Source organism: Zeus faber (assembly GCF_960531495.2).
Source record: "Zeus faber genome assembly, chromosome: 8".
Taxonomy (NCBI): domain Eukaryota; kingdom Metazoa; phylum Chordata; class Actinopteri; order Zeiformes; family Zeidae; genus Zeus; species Zeus faber.
The window spans coordinates 10870168-10889466 of NC_137195.1; the positions used below are offsets into that span (position 1 = coordinate 10870168).

General features: G+C 43.0%; 1 protein-coding gene across 1 annotated transcript; it reads right to left on the reverse strand.

The window, feature by feature from the left end:
* Positions 1–241: 241 nt before the first annotated feature.
* tax1bp1b (Tax1 (human T-cell leukemia virus type I) binding protein 1b) lies at positions 242–19161 on the reverse strand. The gene is made up of 18 exons (XM_080005229.1): positions 19065–19161; positions 16214–16404; positions 12534–12636; positions 11969–12159; positions 11311–11469; positions 10117–10265; positions 9947–10037; positions 8835–9020; positions 8340–8591; positions 7156–7332; positions 6881–6953; positions 6682–6800; positions 3909–4034; positions 3272–3358; positions 2283–2466; positions 2011–2171; positions 1521–1606; positions 242–1266 (listed from the first exon to the last, which is right to left on the reverse strand). Exons 2-18 carry the CDS (start codon positions 16349–16351, stop codon positions 1068–1070), a joined length of 2481 nt encoding a protein of 826 aa, XP_079861355.1. The 5' UTR covers positions 16352–16404; positions 19065–19161; the 3' UTR covers positions 242–1067.
* Between the last annotated feature and the right edge of the window lie 138 nt (positions 19162–19299).

Sequence of the window (19299 nt, forward strand, 5' to 3'; positions counted from 1 at the left end):
TTGTTAAGTGCATTAAATTATATTTTCATATTTTTGGAGAAAAAAAACAAACATAAATGTGTATTAGTTATTGGCACAACCAAGAGGTTGTTTTAGAATTTAAAAGGTGATGTACTGTATTTCGGAAAAAAAAAAAAAAAGCTGCTTTGTGTAAACTTGTATTACATTAAAAATAAAAAATGTATCATGTGTGCCTCCAAATTCATGTACGGTGTTTGAAATCCACACACAGCACAAAAACGACTTTTAAACAGACTTTATTAGTTAGAATGTGATGCGCGGGACTCGCTAAACAAATCAAACTTTCCGAGACTGAAATAACTTAGCATCGTAAACGAGAGTGAATGAAAGAATCGGAACAGAAGCCGGGCATGCACCGAGTAGCGGATGATACAATCGAATATCCAGAGACGAGAACCAAATTACAGAAAAATAAAAACTAACACCCCAAGGCCTTCCAACACCCACATGGGACAGATTTCTTTGCCGCACACAGATTATCAAGGCGCTCACAACATCATTGGCTTTAATATACTTAGCTAAAATAGATGATTTGAGAATATATAATTGTGTGTTAGTGTGATCACGGAATTGGTTATTTCTCCCTGACTGCATATAGTGCACACCAAGGCTGATTTGCAAGACGGGCGACCGATGAACGTCAAGGGGGAAAGCGGTTCGTCAGATGGATTCAAATGCAAGTTTGGTGAACACTTGTTGCGTCTTTCCCTGATTTGTTACATCTAGCGCCCAGATTCAACTGAATAGGAAATGGTTTTCTTTAAACAAATAAAAGCCAATTTAAGAAAATCCTCAACCTGTTAAAAAAGAAACAACTAAAAACTAAACAATATTCTGATCTGCAAGCGGATTCAGCAGCCCGCGATTGATTTGAACGGCGGATTTTTTTTTTTTCCAACGTCGGACCACCTCAAAACTAAAGTAACAAAGCAAAAGATCGATAACAGTCCTAAAGAGTGAGTCTTCACACCATAACATGCGGAAAAAAGGAGAGCGTTTTTTTGTTTTCGTTTTTTTTCGGGGGGTGGCGACGGCAGGTTGTACGTCTAATCGAAGTTGAGCGCATTGCCGTCGAAGTGCGTGAGCACGTGGTTCTCGAAGATCTTCTGGTCGCAGTCCAGCGGGAACTGCTCGCTGCACATGGGGCAGACCTTCCAGTGGCTCTCCACGTGCTCCTCGAACTTGCTCTGGTCGTAGTTGGGCGGGAAGATGACCTCGCAGAGCGGACAGCGCTTCATGTCCACGCTGTGCGGCGAGGAGCGGGGAAAGCAAGAAAGAAAGAAAGAAAGAAAGAAAGAAAGGGAGAGCGCTGGCGTGAATAGGTGGGAGAGCGATGCTGTCGGAAAAGCAGCAGCGCAGACCAATAAAAGAGAACGTGGGTGGCCCCGCCGGGGCCGCTAAGACAAACACCGGGACACGAGGGGCGGAGGAGAACAAACACTTTACACATGTTTAAACGCACGCGGTGGGAGACCTGCGGGAGGGTGAGGGTGGGTCACCTGGGTTCAAAGCAGAACGCCGTTTGTCCCTCGTTCATGAATGGACTGTGGGCCTCAGTTGCTGCTGGATGCTCATTGGCGTTGCTCTGAGAAGTACCACAGAAAAAAAATAAAAATAAAGTGTGTTTTGCTCTCAGGGGTTGTAGTTGCACTAAGATGCTAAAAGGAGAGATTCACTAGTTTTCAACCTGGGCCTCATTAAAATGCTGGTTCCCTTCATTTATACCTGTTTTCTAGATGGAGATCTTACATAATGAATGCTTGTGGCGTTGCACAGCATTTAAACACAGTACACCTAGTACAGCATTAAGCAAGGTTGTGTTATTAACAGTTATAAATTATGGTCACAACATTTTAATAAGATCAGACTTGAAAAATGGTGAACCTGTGCTTTGAGATCATTAAATGTGAAAAAATCCCATAATTATTACAGTGTATTATTATAACATGTCACGTCAAAGAGAAAAGGGGAGCTGGCGGTGCTGCATACGTTGTTGTTGTTGTTGTGTTGCTCCTCTGGCTCCTCCAGGTCGTCGGGGCGGCTGAGGTTTCGGGTGGGCTGGATGCACACCACGTTGCTGTCCCAGGAAGGCGGGCCCACGGGGGGCAGCCGGAGGAGCTGGTCCTCGGAGAACTCCTCTTCAGTGTCATCTGCGGAGAGTACGGGAGGGTGTTTAAACGTCGCGGATAAAAGTCTAGTCATTCGTGCACGCTGGCAGGAAAAAATAATAATTGGGGGGGGGGGGGTGACGCCGAGTGCACCTTTTGCGTCTGGGGTGGAGTACGGGTTCCCAAAGTGCAGCTCGGTGGGGCTCTGGGCCACCAACAGCGGGGTGGGGGCGTCCTGGGTGTAGGGGACGGGGTACTGCAGGAACACCGGCATGCTGGACTGGATGCTCTGGGTGCAGGCCTGCTCCACCTTCCTGCTGCTGCTCTTCTTCAGATCCTACACAAGAGAAAAAAGTACTGCTTTAATATCACATAATATACCTTTCAGGGAAACATTAACTTGGATTTTTCAAATTCTCAAAATGACCAATGGGATTTCTGGCTAACTTCTGCATGTCTGACCTCAGAAAGAGGCAGTATGGTCTAATCAGAAGTCTAATGTAATTTAAGTTAAAATTTTATGAATAAATATGCTATTTCCAGGACATTTTGGGCAATTTTGTTATATTCTATGATTTCTCAGTGCCCTGAAAAATGAACACAATTCCAGGTTTCCCCAGGATGCGTGGGAACCCCGACAGCTGCTTGCGTTCTAAGCAACGGCTCAGCTGGCTTCATGGTTCTGCATCTTGTATTTATCTCCATACAATCACATAACTACTCTTCAGCTGAAGTGAGTTCTCCGCTCGCCGGGTCCCTCCACGGCTTTAACGAGCGTCTTATTAAAAAAAGAAAATTCCTCCCATTTTCAAAGGGAATGGTAGTCTGCGTTTTATTGATGTTTGTTGCAGGCGCCAATTTAATTTACATTCGAAAACCTCAAAATGGGTCGTTTCGTTCCTCTTAGCTCCGGCGGCGTTACCTCGGAGGAATATTCTGGGTCAGCGTGGACCTTGCTGTGGTCCAGAGTAATGGAATGGAAAATCAGAACTCATTTACTTTGCCTTTCCAATTAGAGAGACGTGTTAAACCCAGACCAGATTGGGAGAAAAGAAAATGGCAGACTTGGGGTTTTTAGAGTGGAAGAAGTCTATAAAAAAAAAAAATAAAAAAAAATTGAGAAAATGAAAGCTGTGCCTAACCCCTTCCAGTTTCTCCTTCTCCTTCACAAGTTGTGCGAGTGTGTCCTTCAGTTCTTTCAGCTCACGTCCCTTCTCTGCGATCTGGCTCTGCGGGAAACAACAAATATATGACAAAAAAATAAATAACATAAAAACGGTTCAGCCTCTGAAATTTAACATTTAATGCCGCATACACACAAGTGGTGCTTGCAAAAATGCACACGGGAAAAACTTCACCAGAAGCACAACGTTAATTGATCTTGGCCATAAATGGCTTGCCTCTCTGCTCGGGACTGAATCGCAAACAGAGGAGCCAAAAGCGAGACAACCTGTTTGAATTCCGTTGACATACAAGAGCGCATTTCGCCCGGTCCCGAGCCAACTGGAGAATTAACCGGGCAACTGGAGAGGACTCTTCAGAGCCAAGCTGCTCTCCTCTGCGACGCCTGACATAAACAGCAATAAAACGTCTCCCTGCGCAGGCCCGCTCATAAACAGCCCTGTCTGATGGCTGCTCAGCGCGTGCGATAGCATCAAAGGCTGGAGGCCTGAGTGAGTACAGCCACGCAGCAATAAAACAAACTCATACTTCCAGTATGAAGTGCAGCGAGCGGTTGTTGTTCGGCGCCCAGGCCCCGAGTCCGCAACCGGAACCAACCTTGTAGCGATCCTCCTCCGCCGCCACCTGCAGCTTCAGGTTCTCATTGGTCTTCAGCTGCTCCTTCAGTTTGACCTCCATTTTGCCCAGCTCATCGGCAAACATGCAGCTACGCTCCTTCTCCTCCTGATTAAATCACAGACGTCACCCAATGTAATACAGTACTTTTGGATCCAGAATTAATCCGTATCAACTGTACGGAGTGCATTAATAAGGCTGATAAAGCAAAACAACATTTTAACAATGATAAAGTAATAAACAGTTAAACAAACTGTTCATTAGAAGCCCATTTACATAAATAATCGCGAGGCTGTGAGCAATATGGCAGAAATATTTATAAACTTTTCGTTGCTAAGTTAGAATTCGTAGAACGAACTGCAGTTATTTTTCCCCCCAACATTTTACGCTGAATTTCCTTAAATTACCAGCTCATGTGCCAACTAGAATTTAAATGCAGTACTGCGTACAGTCGTGCCCAAGGCAAAGCGCAGTCAGTAAACCCCATTTCATGTCTCGCTATGTCATGTCAACAGTATTTACACAGAAAGCCAAAATCCTCCGCCGCGTGGAGTAAACGGTGCATGCCCGTGCGAGTCGTGCGGGTGTAGCTGTGTGAACCCCGACGGAGCTGCCTCCACAGTACAAAACACACACTCGATAATACAGTGGCTCTCAACGGGCGGGTCCCAATCCAAAACTAGGTCGAGGGCCCATCTCTAGTGGACCGCGGGGCGTATATACATCAAAAAACCAAACAAAAAAATTATAATTCATTGAAGTGACTCAAATATCTGATTCTGTCCTTTTATTTTATTTTTAAACGCTGTTTCCAACTGCGGTGTGTGAACATCATGCCGTCATATCACAAATGTCCAATAATAAAAGCCAATAATCAATAATAAATATAGCTGCAGACAGAAATACACGGGGTCCAGTTTAGTCGTGCGTGGTACGTATTAGTTTTCCTGCTTCTCTGAAACGCAGCACGAGTTACAATTTTCCGAGTTTACATTGAACGCCGCATCCGCTGGTCTACACAGCGCAACTCTCTGAATGTGAATGAGCAACCAGAGACGTAAAAAGGCCTTATATGACGTTCATCACAAGTGGAGGTTCCCAACACGGTTAAATTTAAACAGAGTAAACACTACATGACCCTCTGACATTTCATCAACTTTTTTTTTTTTTTTACTTTTGGGAGTAAAATAAAACTGACCCAATTCAGACCCCGTTGCTCTGGAGCAGCAAGCAAATACCATGTGTGAGGAGACCGATCATATAGGAACCGGTGCCATGTTGGCACGGGGTTTCGGTGCCCAACCCTAGTTACAACTAGGGATTCACCGGTACAGTGGGCTCAGGGTTTGGTATGTATCATGGTTTTGGGGCCACAGTTTAGATATTTTTACATTTAAGAAAAATAAATTAAAAAATATTAGTGACAGTGGTTGTGCTGCTCTTCAGCCAGGGCACCTCCCGGCGAGGGAGGAGCGTAGCCTATCTCTTACATGCAGGGGGAAACATTTGCCGGCAGCAGGAGACGGCAATTTAAACAAACACGACATAAAACTGTAAAACTTGACAAAAAGAAGAACAGCTCATACCCAGCGAGACTCGGTTCCCTTTATTCACACAGAAGAGCCGTTCAAAAGAATTGTTCAAGAGAAGTCCGTAATAAAGAGGGACATGGAGGGGTAACGTCGCAGGGGTCATTTTCCCACTGGACAAATTGATTTATTGATCGCACACTTTACAAAGGCATTTCTATGTAGTTTTATCTTGTGTTTCTATTGAAAAGGCTGCGTAGTCGCGCTCAGTTGAAAAAAATAAAAATAAATAGACCTTGCGCGCAAAAATAGAAATGCCACACGGTGCCGCGCAGACCCTGCAAGACTGACGTGGCCGGTGGAGCCGCAGCAGTGGATTCAATACGAAGCAGCACTTGACTGCACCAACGTGTCCGATGGACTTCTACTGTGATATCGTAATGCTGTGGTTCACGTGTGCGTACAGAACCGTAGGGGGCATACCACAATAACGGTTTGATAAAACACCGTGTACCGTTGCACCCTAGTTACGACTGGCATGAATGCCGCAAAATAAGGAGGGCCACGACACCCTTTAAGAGGCGAACAGAATGTATTTATTTACAAAAAGGGCAAAAGAGATAAAGTATTAAACGAAAAGCTGGGTGTTGTGTCAGGTCGCCTCCACCCGGAGCAACCACTACCCCCCAGAGCCACAACCTGCACATATATGACGAATTGGATGATGATGTCACAAATGGCCCCACTCGACAAACTCATCCCACTCCACCACCCGACCAGAAGTTGGAAAACCATGCTCTGCTAAAATTTCATAAATTTCTCCCTAATTCCTGCCTCCAAATGTACATCGAAATTGATCAAACTCGAACTACAAGATGTTCCCCTTCCAACGAGGTCACATGTCTGTGTGTACTGTGCTTGCCGTGTTTCCGATACTTTTAGCCTGAAAAACAATAATAAAAATCCGAGCAATAACAATAAAAAAAATGCCATCAGTTGTTGTTAGGTTAAATTAAATCTAAGCTGTGCACTGTTTTTAACGGCACTATTCATTTTGTGTAGCGAATGAGAATGGTTCACAATGTTTTATCATGTTCATGTGATTTAGTGACTCATGACAAATGTGGATCCTGAGCTGGACCAGTTGAGAGCCACTGATAGACTGTCCTGATTAATCATATTAACGTAAACAAAGATAAAAGGATTGAAAAGGATGAGTTTCTCACACTCAGCAATTGTTTGCACTTCCTGTACTTGTCGGTCCTATCAGAGGCCTCTATGCTGATGCCTCGCAGCTTCTCCTGGATGATGGCTTCCAGCATGGGGTCAGCGGAGCCGGGGCTGCCTGTAAAACAGTAGAGGTCAGACGGTTCCGCAGAGACCTCGCACCCACAGTGGGAATTTAACACAGTTGGACACAAGTACCTGGCACAGAGGTGTCTGGAGTCGCCGAGGCAGGGACTGTTATGGCCTCTGCCGCCGAGCTTTTCCTCTGGTCCTTAACAACCCATAGAGAAAAATAATCACCAGGATATATATTCCAGGAATAATAATAACCAGTTGGTTGTGTATTTGGTTATACGCATGGGAGTGTGTGTGTGTGTGTGTGTGTGTGTGTGTGTGTGTGTGTGTGTGTGTGTGTGTGTGTGTGTGTGTGTGTGTGTGTGTGTGTATGTGTGTGTGTCCCGGCTGAGGCTCACCCCCTGCTGGTCAGAGAGCTTGGACACTTGTCTCTGTAGTCTCTGACATTCCTTGTACTTCTCCTTGTAGTGCTCTGCAGCCATGTGCAGCCTGAGCTTCAGGTCCTCCACTTCTCTCTGCAGTTCCGCCACAGCGACCGGGTCCGCCGCAGCCTCGTCCTCTGCTTTGGCCTGCTCCTAAAAACACACCCCGCCACAGAACAACTCCACGAATAAGCCAATGGTACCTTATACACCACTGAGCACTTCATTAGGAACACTACACTAATCCCAGGAGATCAGCCGTTACAGAAATACTCAAACCAGCCCGCCCGGCACCAACAATCGTGCCACAGTTGAAAACGCTGAGATCACATTACCTGAAGCTGCTGACCCGTATCTGCATGATTTTATGCATTGAACTGCTGCCACACAATTGGCTGATTAGATAATTGCATGAACAAGTAGGTTTACAGGTGTTCCTTATAACGTTCTATATTTCCAACCATGACTGCAACAGTATATGGATTATAAATTTCGAAACATTACACCAGCCAGTTAATTTCAGGCACTCCCCCCCACCCCACTTATGCATAGTCTGATATGTTTCATGTTGTTCTTGTGGTCTACTGTGCCGTCATGTTGTTATACAGGTGTGTGTTGCATGCAAACTGAGATGTACAATAGACCGTATATCACACGCCTTGGCTATGTGGTCATAAAGCAATTTGAGCTGATTAATGTATTAGTTGTATTGTAATTTCCTTCAAATAATATTATCTTCTAATTTCACTGAAAGGTATAACAGCTAAAAAAAATCCTGAGGTAAATTGTCTGATTGAGAAATACTATACTATTATTAGCAGTGCTAGGGGTCAGATGCTTGTTATTAAACACACATCTGGTTGCATTGAACATAAGGTATTAGGAGGAAGGAGAGGAAGAGAGGAGCAAGACTCTGCTATTTTATTTAACCTAGGCCTTATTTGTTGATCACTGGGAGACAATCCCTGAGTGACTGGCATCAGAGTCTTTTAAAATTGATCTGGTCAATACCATATTGGGGCAATGGCGACTACGTACTGGTGAAGTGGCAGCAAGCCGCAGGTACTCTCCAAGGCGTAGCTTCAAAGGGCTTTCCTTTAACGGGTGCAGCAATTTTCAAACACCAACACAGACACGTAGGGTGAGTGTGGCATGCTTACGGCTTCCTGCTTGGCCTCGGCCTTGGCCTGCTCCACCAGGCGCTCCAGGTGCTCGCACTGGGCCTGGGCGTCTGACTTGGCCTGTCGCAGCGTGTCGGCCTCCAGCCTCATGCGGTACAGCTCCGACATGCTGCGGTCACGGGAGCTGGAGGCGTCGCGCAGCTCGGCGGCCAACATAGACGACTGCTGCTGCGTGGCCTGGAGCTGCTCTTCCTTCTGCCGCAGCTGCTCCTTCAGGGCTTTCATATCACCCTGCACGCACAGAGTGATACGTTCAGACACAGTGCAGCCAAAATGTTGTGCTTCCTTAAAAAAAAAACATGAATTTGTCAATGAGAACTAAAGTATGTCTCAGGATATTTTATTTTTCTTATTATCACCACAAGATGACAAAACAAACTCACGCATTTATTTACATCTGGACATCAAACTGAAACGCATTACAATGCATCAAATATGAATGTACATATATTTGGTGACAACAACCAAACTCACCAGAGGAGAGACCTTGGCCAGGATCTCCCTGTGCTGCTTGTCCTTCTCGGCGAGGCAGGCCTGGAGGCGGCTCACCTCCTCTTTGAATTGAGCGATGGTGTTCTCCTTGTTCACGTCCACGGACTTCAGCATCTGCAGCTCCGCACTCAGCTTTGTGTTTTCAAGCTCACGGTTCTTCAGGTGAATCTGAATAAGTGTGGGCGCGCGCGCACGCACACACACACACACACACACACACACACACACACACACACACACACACACACACACACACACACACACACACACACACACACACACACACACACACACACACACACACACACACACACACACACACACACACACACATTTTGCCTAGTTTATACAGCACCAATCACTATTATGTACCAAATAGCATATGACCATTAAAATAAATGTCGCATGACCTTAATTACAAAACAGAGATTGAAGTTGGCCCGTAAAACTCCCCCTCTCGCCAAAGTCCCACAGTTACGGTGCAAATTAAATTGGGTATGGAGTTTTTGGCCCTCGTTCTGTGGTGACAGTAGGTACCACTCCCAGTTCCTGAGTTGTGCCCACCACAACAAAGACGCAAACAACAGTGGGACCAGAAGAAGGCATTCCCCGTTTAGACTAAATACATAGACACAGGAATGCACCATAATCACAGCAGTAAAGAGGAAATAGAAACTTTGGAGGAGACAATGAACATTACCGCGTAAATTGGTGTAGCGCAAGAGTGCATCAGAGTGCTCACTATCTAAAGCCCTTTTTATTGTTTACTTTTCTGTAAGGGGACATACAGGACTCACTGCACTACATAACGACTCAGTTACAGATTAAAACATTTAACTATATCTCAATAGTATAATCGCAAAATCACAGGCAATATATTAATAATATATCGATATTATGCTATGAGACTATATATCGTCTGGGATATTGGTTAGCGTATGTTGTCTTTAAGGCTGCAATACAGCGTTCTGAACTTCAAACAGACTGTTCTAGCTGCTTGGTCATAATATCCACATTACTTTGTTGATCATTTTTAGAGTCGCTCATATTTCTTGTGTGTAAATATCTCATATCACCTATCACATTCACATTACCTTGTACAGCTCCTTCTCATCCTTCTCATTCTTCAGATGAGATTCCAGGAGCTCCTTCTCCACGTTCAGTTTCTTCACTCTGTCCTTCAGACTGAGATAAAACATAACAGCGGTCAGTCGTCGGTCGGTTCTTTCGGCCCTATTTGTGATCCGGCAAAGCCTGAACTCACCCGTCCAGCTCGGTTTCTTTCTGCAGACCCTTCTGGGTCACACCGATCAGGTCCTCTTCCAGCTGCAGGACCCGGGCCGTGGCCTCCTCCAGCCTCCTCTTCACCTCCCCTCGCTCTTCTTGTAGGGCCTGTGAGGAATTCTGCAGCTCCTGAGCGTGGAAACATTTCATAAAAATAGTTTTTAGTTTTGAAATTATTTTACCCCCCCCCCCACCATTACAATGCTATTACATGCCAGTGATAATCTGGATCTTCATAATTTCTTAACTAGACAGAATAAATACTTCAGATTTCCAGTGGTACAAAGTAACTTAAGTATTTATTAAATTCATTACAATTTACAATACAGGTTTCTGTAGTTGAATAATGTAATTTCAGGTGAGCTTACACTGTTACTTTACTACATGTTCATCTCCTACAACTGTCTAAGTTTCTGAGATCTAAGCTTGCAGCGCCTGTAGATTTTACAAGCAAAATGAAGTGGATTTCTTTTTTTTATTAAGACTGAAAAAAGTCTGAAGGCATAGTTTCTCGACTTTCTGTTCAGGACATTGTCTTCTTCCTACAGTATGTTTGTAGACAGAAATTTGGAATCCATTTTTTTCGCAGCACGTAAAAAAATCATATAAAAGTATAGTCATAAAATGAACAGCCACAAAATCTGTAATCATGTTTTCATCTCGGGGCTCTATTAAAAGCTGGTAGATTTATGGAACATAATAGTTATATGGATTATCACAAGCAATTATCTTAAGATACATTTGATGTAATGCTATAAAAAAACCAAATGACTACTTTCATAAGACGGACATTCATAACTATCAACGTTTGATTTATTCTTTTGGTCAATATGAATGGCCTTGAATGTCTGTGTTTGCGTAGGCTGGCGTTATAAAGTGTAGCATGGGCCAACACAAGGGGGCGCTGAGAGACTAAAAGGCCAAACTAGGCCTCAATCCAATCAATGGCTGAGCAGCTTAGGTTTAAATCAATGATAACATCAGGAATAACTTCCAGCAATTGTAAGGACTCTGAACCATTATAATCTATTCTTAAAATCATGATGATTTGAAATTTCATTCAGAAAACGTGTGGGATTTAGAAGTAGGAAGGAAAACCTCCTGACCCAAATGTCTCTTGCCGTTTACTTTTACCCATGAGATTTAAAATGGACTCTGTGTGTTTGTGTCTTACTTGGTGTTCTCTTCTCAGCTGGGCACAAGTCTCCTTCTGCTGCTCGCACTCCTTCTGGAGGCTTTCCTTCTCCGCCTCGCTCTGCTCCTTCTCCTGCTGCAGAACAGCCAAGCTCTTGGCCAGCTCGTCCATCTCTCTCTGGGCCTCTTCCATCTTTTGCTGCATCGAAATACAAACACTTTGAAGCTGCAAAAGCCTTTGAATTTCAACAAACTTTGTCGATTCTTTTTTTGGATGACTGGATTAATTTAGAGACAATAAAATCAAGTAATAAGATGGTATAAAATCAAGTTATAAGATGGTAATTGATGGTAAATGGTGATAAAATGTTTATTATGTTGTATGTTCTATGAATTTAAAGAGACATTGCAAAATCAGAAATCTAAAATACACTTGTTGACATTTAGTTATGTTGTAAACGGTAAATACTAGAAATTCTCACACTACCAATTATTCATTCATTACATTTTATATAATTTGCAGTTGCCTGATCACTCATTTGTTTTGATCATTTACTCCTACTTCATTAGCATGCTATAATGCATGCAATATTTTATTATGAGCTTGCATAACCAATCAACCACATCAGCCACCAAGCAAAGCTGGTTGCCAGTCAATTCACATTTGACAACATGAATGTATTTGACAGCATCTGCACCTCCAGGAAGCCGGCCTTGGTGGTGACCACCAGGATGTCAGAGTTGCATTCATCCTCCACGGTCAGCAGCTCATCCTCTGACGGGCTGTTGGCACGAAACTGGAAGGGGGTGCTGGCCCCCCGGATCTCCCCTTTGTGGGTCACATAGCAGAACTGGTAGAACTCCCCATCGTCGTTGGGTACATAGTATCCTGGGGAGGAATGATTCCAATTAAACTTGGTATGCAGCGGTGCAGAGGAGCGTTATCTAGAGCCCTACCAACTAGTCTCAGAGGACCCGGGAGGTCAAAACCATTCTGCTGACCTTCTCTCTTAAAGTCATAGCCAGAAATAAACAAAGAAATTGCCTCTGCAAACTAAGTAGCACATTCGGGGGACCTAAAACTATGTTGTAGACAGTGATGTATGCCTATCACCAATCAAAAATCAAGATGTAGGACCACAGTCTTGTAAGCAACAGCATAAAGATCTCCCGGTTGGGTATCAGATTTAGCGTCGTAGCATACATCCTGCATATGGTTACAAAAAGGTGGTAGCGTTACATGGAGAGGTTCTAGGATCTTACCCTGAAACACCACTGCTCTGTTCACTGCAGTGCCTTCGACGTAGTTCTCTGGGAGCGGCGACCACAAGAATGTGTTGTAGTCCCTCGCCGTGCTCCAGCCAACCTGCAAGACGATGAAGTGAGCGCGTTTTAATGCTAACCTCGATCAATAACAATGGAAATTTCACTGGCAAGAGAGGCAACCAGAAATCTGGACTAAACCTTGATCGAGCAATTCTCAGGTTTTTTTTTTTTTTTAATCTGCTACAACAGTTGCTAAGGAAGATGCAACAGTTTGCTGAAAAATTATTTCCAGGCGCAAAGGGGATCATTTCAGCTAACCAGTCCAAGTCCTGCTTGGCGTGTGCATGTGGCCAGACCCTTGTCATGAACAAGCCCAAATGTGGAAAAGCAGCTACAACTCACTTGAAACAGGAAGAGGAAAATAGGTGAAAATTTTATACATAGGCGACTTCAAAATGAAAACCAAAATGTAATTATATGTATTTTATGTGTTGTTAACTGATGGCTGATGAGGGGGAAAGTACAGAAAATACATCCATAACTTCAGCCGACTGCCATAAAACTGTCAAACAAAATCAGAGTCACATCAGGCTGGCTGGGACTGCGTGTGCGCACCCAAAGCACACACACATGCATCCCCAACCAGCCCGTTACGTCAGCCTCTGCTATAACACATTACACAAGATGCAAGAGCAATGTTACGAAAATTTGGTCTGTTATCCAATGTTATTTACCCATGCTGCTAAATGCCATCCAAATATGTGCTATTTGGTATTTAGTTTAATTTGTTTTTTGATCCGGGCAATCTTTCTTCACTGTCTACTCCGCTTGTTTTCTAACTAGGGTACTACTAACAACGTCCTCGTACTTTCTTGTGAGTGTTCATCGGAACCAGAGATACAAGGCGCTGTGGCTCAAAGCCCCATGGTTGTTACCAGGGGTGCTCCAGTCTCTCGCAGTAAAGAACAGGAAGCAATTAAAACATGCACCCAGTTAGTGAGTGTCATTACTGAAGGCAAGCCTTTACCGTTGCACTCATTAGAGTGGCAGAGGTGGCAGAGAACTCCTTCGCTCGGGCCAGAAGGTCTACAATGAGCTTACTGAGGAGGACAAGGCTGGAGAGCCAAAATAAAAAGTTGTTCACTCTTAGTTCTAAACTGGAGGGGATTTGCTGGACCTCTGTATAGATTAGCAACAGAAGCAAGAGCAAAAGCTATTAATTATACCTAGGCTGAATATCTGCACAGGGAAAGTGTAATGAATGGTGTTGAAACCAAATGTCCTTTAAAGCCAAACTCAAACAGAGTGTTTCACAAGCATTCCAAGAGTCGTACAGAAGCCAGTGGCAATTGATGCAGAAGGTAGCGTAGTGTCTGTGTGCCAGTCAGACTGTAGGCCTATAAATTCACAAGCAAGTTGTGCATGAATCACACAGAGGTTGTGCTCAGCGACAGGTTAATTATAAAGCTGTCCCCCCCCTCCCCCCCCCTCTCCTAGGCCACTCTTAACAACCTGCCCCAACAACACTCTTCCATGATGTCTAGAACAGCTCACATCTCCCTTATGGTAAATGAACATCAAAGGGCCAAAGGCTGATTTTGTCCATGTTTAAACACGAACCCGCCCTTCAGCCACCAATGATAAATATGCAGCCACAGCCTTTTTTGGGATTAGTTCTACTCGGCAAGTCTATAATCAAGCTATTTGTTGTTAATGTAAGGTTTGCAGATTTGATCACACACTACAAAACATTTAAAATAAAATAAAAATCAATTTGAAACTGTACGAATTTAACAACAAACTCCTAGCCGTTCAAGTTGACCAGAATGTTTTTGCAACTGGACCCTTGTAGTTGTACGGCTCAAACTATATGTCTGAAATGTCAACACTCAAACGGCAATGTTTACTCAATATGAGTTATGGAGAAGGAAACAACATAAAAAGAGTGAAGTATGATGTTCGTGCAGTGTGTCAGGCGAAGTGACTCCAGCTATCTGTTGGCATGCAAACACCACAACTTGGCACCAAAGTGCTTGTCTGTCAGCGTAGCCAGGAACGTTTATGTGATTTATGGTTCTGCGCTCAGCTTTTTCTACCCTCACCCTGTGTTTTAGAGACTAGGGCAATTTGTGTGTGTGTGTGTGTGTGTGTGTGTGTGTGTGTGTGTGTGTGTGTGTGTGTGTGTGTGTGTGTGTGTGTGTGTGTGTGTGTGTGTGCGCTCACAACGATTCACATAGCTACAGTCAGTTTACTCTGCGCCTAGCTTAAGGGGAAAACACTATGCTGTGTGCACTGCCAACTACAACAGAATGCAGAATCCAGTATTGAAACACACAGACATAACCTGATGGAGCCACAGCAGGCCAGCATAAATAACTTCATTGCTATGTGCTTCTCTCCCATTTAAAAGATCCTGAGAGAGATGATCTACATCTACCAGTAAGGTTTGCGGTTTTGTATGGAGGTAAAAACATGCAACTTATTGTTAGTAGAACGGTGATATTAGCAGTGTAAAACCTCAGTCCACCACAGGAGTTTAAAATACAATGTGACAGTGCAACTATTGAAACTATTTTGTGAAATTGGTAAAAATTTAAAAACTGGTTTCCAAATGTAATGCCAATGCCCAAGATATGTTGGACATCACGTGAATTAACAATTAATAACTTATTATAGAGTTGATAATAACTTAGCAAGACTCATTATCTTTGTAGGCAACTGTGAAGATAATGGCTATATTATGTCAATAAGTTTAATGTCTGTTACGTAATCTAATGTATCGGTGTTGCGTTGCGTCTGGAACTCTACTCCTATCACTCTCTATGCCCAAGCATTCCACGAGGATGTTGATACCCAGCTTACGAAATACCAGACAACTGAGCAACTGAAGCATCTGTGAAGGTATCTGTCAGATGCAAACATGTTTAGACAAAATCTGATGGATTCAAGAAGAACCATTAGTTCAGTCTTTTTTTCCATCTGATTTGAGTCCAGAGCACATTTCATCAGGCCCCAGTGACGTGAGAGGTTAAGAGAAGGCAAAGCCTACGCTCAGTGCGCTGCCCTCCACCGTGCTCCTTTACCACAGAGAAAGCTAGAAACAACTGCCTCTGTATCGAGTTCGCTCAGTACAATGTTCTCCACTCTACTCCTTCACTACAGAGGAAGCTAGAAATAACTGCCTCTTTATTGAGTTTAACACACTCCTTTAAGTAGATCCATCTGGGACATTGAAAGTGAGCCATCGGAGTTAAACCCACTGCTCACTTTGCAGAGCTCATTTCATAATTTGAGCCTGACAGCAGTTTCAATCAAAATCCCAAAACTGTTTTAATTTCATCTCATTAATGCATCAGTACTTGCTCCCTGCGTTACTTAGCGAACTGTTTGTAATATGACTTCTGCAAGCTATAATTACAAGACCTCAATCCCCAAAGGACACAGGCGGGGGATTCAAGGGATTCAATGTCAGATACTAAAAATAGCTGTGATTATACAAAAACAGTCAGAAAGTCTGTATGGTAATGTTAGCGGTTTTAACTCACAACAGAATGCATCTTAACAGAATGCCACAGTTACTATGCATGAGAGCAAATACCACTAATACCGTTAAGCCTCTTTAAGATACATTACCAAAAATCCCACAGCGCTGAATAGAGCTAGAGAAGGATGCCTACCTTAAATATGCCAACCCAGTCCTTTTGATGTGGTTTGATAAATTGTGTGAGGGTATAATGGCACTCCACTGCAGCATGGGGAAGGTAACTCTTCCCCACATTTTGAAAGATTACGTGGGCAAAATTTGACATCTCCATGTTCTTTTCTAATGTCCTGTCCAGGAACAGCGCCGCAAATCACTCAGCAATGGCTACAGAGAGACAAAGAAAAAAACAGAATCATTACATACCAACAGACAACATTAACCTCAGAAATTAAGATTCCCCATTTAGTTTTTTTATGCACAACATTAGTCTGTACAGGATTGTGACTGATCATTTAAGGCTATATTCCATCTGAATAAATTAGGATACTTCTCTTCTTTTACATAGTCCTATAAGCAGTACTGTAATACCAGTCGTCTGAGAATTTGGCAATATTGTGATGTAATTAAATGTTTTTAGGGCTGCATTACATTTAAGAAATGCAATTTTTTGAACTTTGTACACTATTCTAGCTTTTCTTAAGATTCAAGATTCAAGAGGTTTATTCGTCACAAACATATACATACTTTCACACATATATGCAGTGAAATGCCTTTACAACACACCCAGAGATTATGCACAATAGTTATTAAAGCGAACATAATAGCTAACCTCGTTCCTATCTAGCTAACTAACTGAAACAAACTGATTCCTAAAACGTAATGCAGTTAGTGAATAGAATAATATGAATTAAATAAAATAAAAATTAAATAAGACTCAAAAAGATAATACAAAGCAGGGGTACAAAATAGAAGGGAATGAGTTATGTATATGGGATAGGCTATTTGTATATACAGATATGTGCAGTAAAAATATTTACAGTATAGTATACAACAGTACGACACAGCAATACAGTAACACCGAGGAGAACAGCAATACAGCGCAGTATGCAGTAACCCCCCCTAAACAACAGTTTAAACAAGTAATTAACGCCTCTTGGTCATAATATTTACATTACTAATGGTTTGTTACTCAAATATTTATTGTGTGTCAATATCTCATGAGAGCACCATTAGTCATCCCCGAAATATCATGAAATGATCAATCTTGAGGTATTTGTGCGATCAAAAATCAACATATTGCGATATTTGACTATTGTCAATATCACCCAGCCCTTCGTACCTACAGTTTCGGTGAGTGTTTGTACAGCTTTATCAGGAGACATTACTGCCTCAATGTTATGTCTGCTGCAAGGTGATTATATACTTATATCTTGCTGGGAATGGCAAGACTATGGCATTTGATGTTGCATGAAAGCATTTTTAGGATTGTCTTACAGACTTTAGAAAGTCAGTGGATTCCCTCAACCCAGTCTACTGTCCACTGGTCCAGTACTTCGGTTTCTATAGACCCAATAGATTGCTAGTAGTGTCCCAATAACTGGAACAGTTTCATGTACGGTTTCAGTAGGGTGTTTATTTGATGTTGCCTTATTGTCCTCTATATGGGTCACACCTTAGCTTGAACATACCTGCATTACACCAAGACAAATTACTTGTTTGTGTAAACTTACTTGGCAATAAAGACTATTCTGATTCCGATAAACGCTCAACAAGTTGAAGTTGTCCTTTTCCCTGCCCTTACTGCCTTTTTCATTGCCGTTACCAACATTTGTGTGGTGAACCCTTGTGCTTAAATATTTCCATTACATGTAGCTTACTCTAAAAGAGTCAGAACCACTTTTAGTTTGGGGGATGTTGTTGAAAGCAGGTATTGGGGTTCTATGTTGTTAGCTTTCTATGTGCTTTGGGCACATTGAGGTTTTGGAGGGTCCTATCCCATTTTTAAGGTGATGTAAACTGGGGTTTTCTTGAACAGCACCTTGTGAGAAATTTAAATTTCATATTCTACACAGCAATGTTTGTTCATTCTTTGGCCAGTTGTTTCATGTATTAACAGTGTTTTCTAAACTGTGTTTATAAATGGTTTAATCACCTGAATTGTGCCGTGGGTGTACAATAAATAAGCAAGTCTATTTTTCTTCCGTTATTTAAAAGCTGTTTCAAGATGCTTGTATGCTTTTCTTCCCTTGGGTCTGCCTTCAAGATTTGGCATGAGCTGGAGTCTTCCAGCATGATCTTAACCTGGATATCACATTGCCCCGTTTCCATGACGACAGTTGCCTTTGTGAGCTCGTGTTTCTTTGTGACAATTAAAAACGAGTTGATGCACAATACAAATTGTATCTGTAGATATACATTTTGTTGCACATAGTGGGTGTACAAATTTGACTTTATATACATAAATGCAAACTTGTTGATGTAGAGGTTCATGTTTATTGTTTATTTTTAAATTCATTATATATATTGCAATTTATGATTTTGTTGCATTTTTCGTTAATTGAATACTGCCGTTTTGACTATTTGTTATAATTGATACTACATTATAATTGCATTCTGTTTTAATGTGGGCTGCTGTGACACCGCAATTTCCCTGCGGGGATGAATACAATATTAAACACGATCTCTCTGTAAACAAACGGCTATAATTATTGATGACGTCGTCCCTGGGTCTTTTTGACTTCAAAGTCCAGATGCGCCCGTGACATTGAACGCGAACGGTGTGAACCTGCTCGGTTTCAAGTGCTCCGGCTGCAGAATGAACAGGTAAAAAAAAAACTCCCAACTTTGCAGCTCGTATATTGTTATCTTCGTCGTCCCGCTGTCCCTCCACGTAGCCAGCTATCGGCGACGACGGGAATAGCTGGCTAGCTAGCAGCTAGCAACGGCGTGTCGCGAAGTAACCTTTGAGAACGGCGGAGATTGGCAACGAGTTGGAACAAATTCCTCCGTCGTCGAAACGTTCCGAGCGCGGGCGCCGGACTCACCGAGTTGCCATGTCGAACCGCGGCTCCAAAGCCCGTGGATTTGGCGAGAGAAGCGGTTGACGCAGTTTTCAGACTTTGTCGTCCCCCTTCTTCCTGGAATAACAAAAACATTACGTCACTTCCGGCGGCGGGGGGGGGGGGGGTATTTCTCGGGGTTCCCACAACTCGGTCACGTTTTCGATTCTTCGAACCTCTAAGTGTGAGTAAAACGTACAACGAAACTGGGTTGAGGTTT

Coding starts and splice junctions, on each gene's coding strand:
- tax1bp1b (XM_080005229.1), bottom strand. CDS start 16,351: ATGGAGATGTCAAATTTTGCCCACGTAATCTTTCAAAATGTGGGGAAG. Junction 4,035..6,681: donor AGTGCAAACAATTGCTGAGT/GTGAGAAACTCA, acceptor TGATTTAATCAG/GAGGAGAAGGAGCGTAGCTG. Junction 2,467..3,271: donor AGAAGGAGAAACTGGAAGGG/GTTAGGCACAGC, acceptor TCTCTTGTGTAG/GATCTGAAGAAGAGCAGCAG.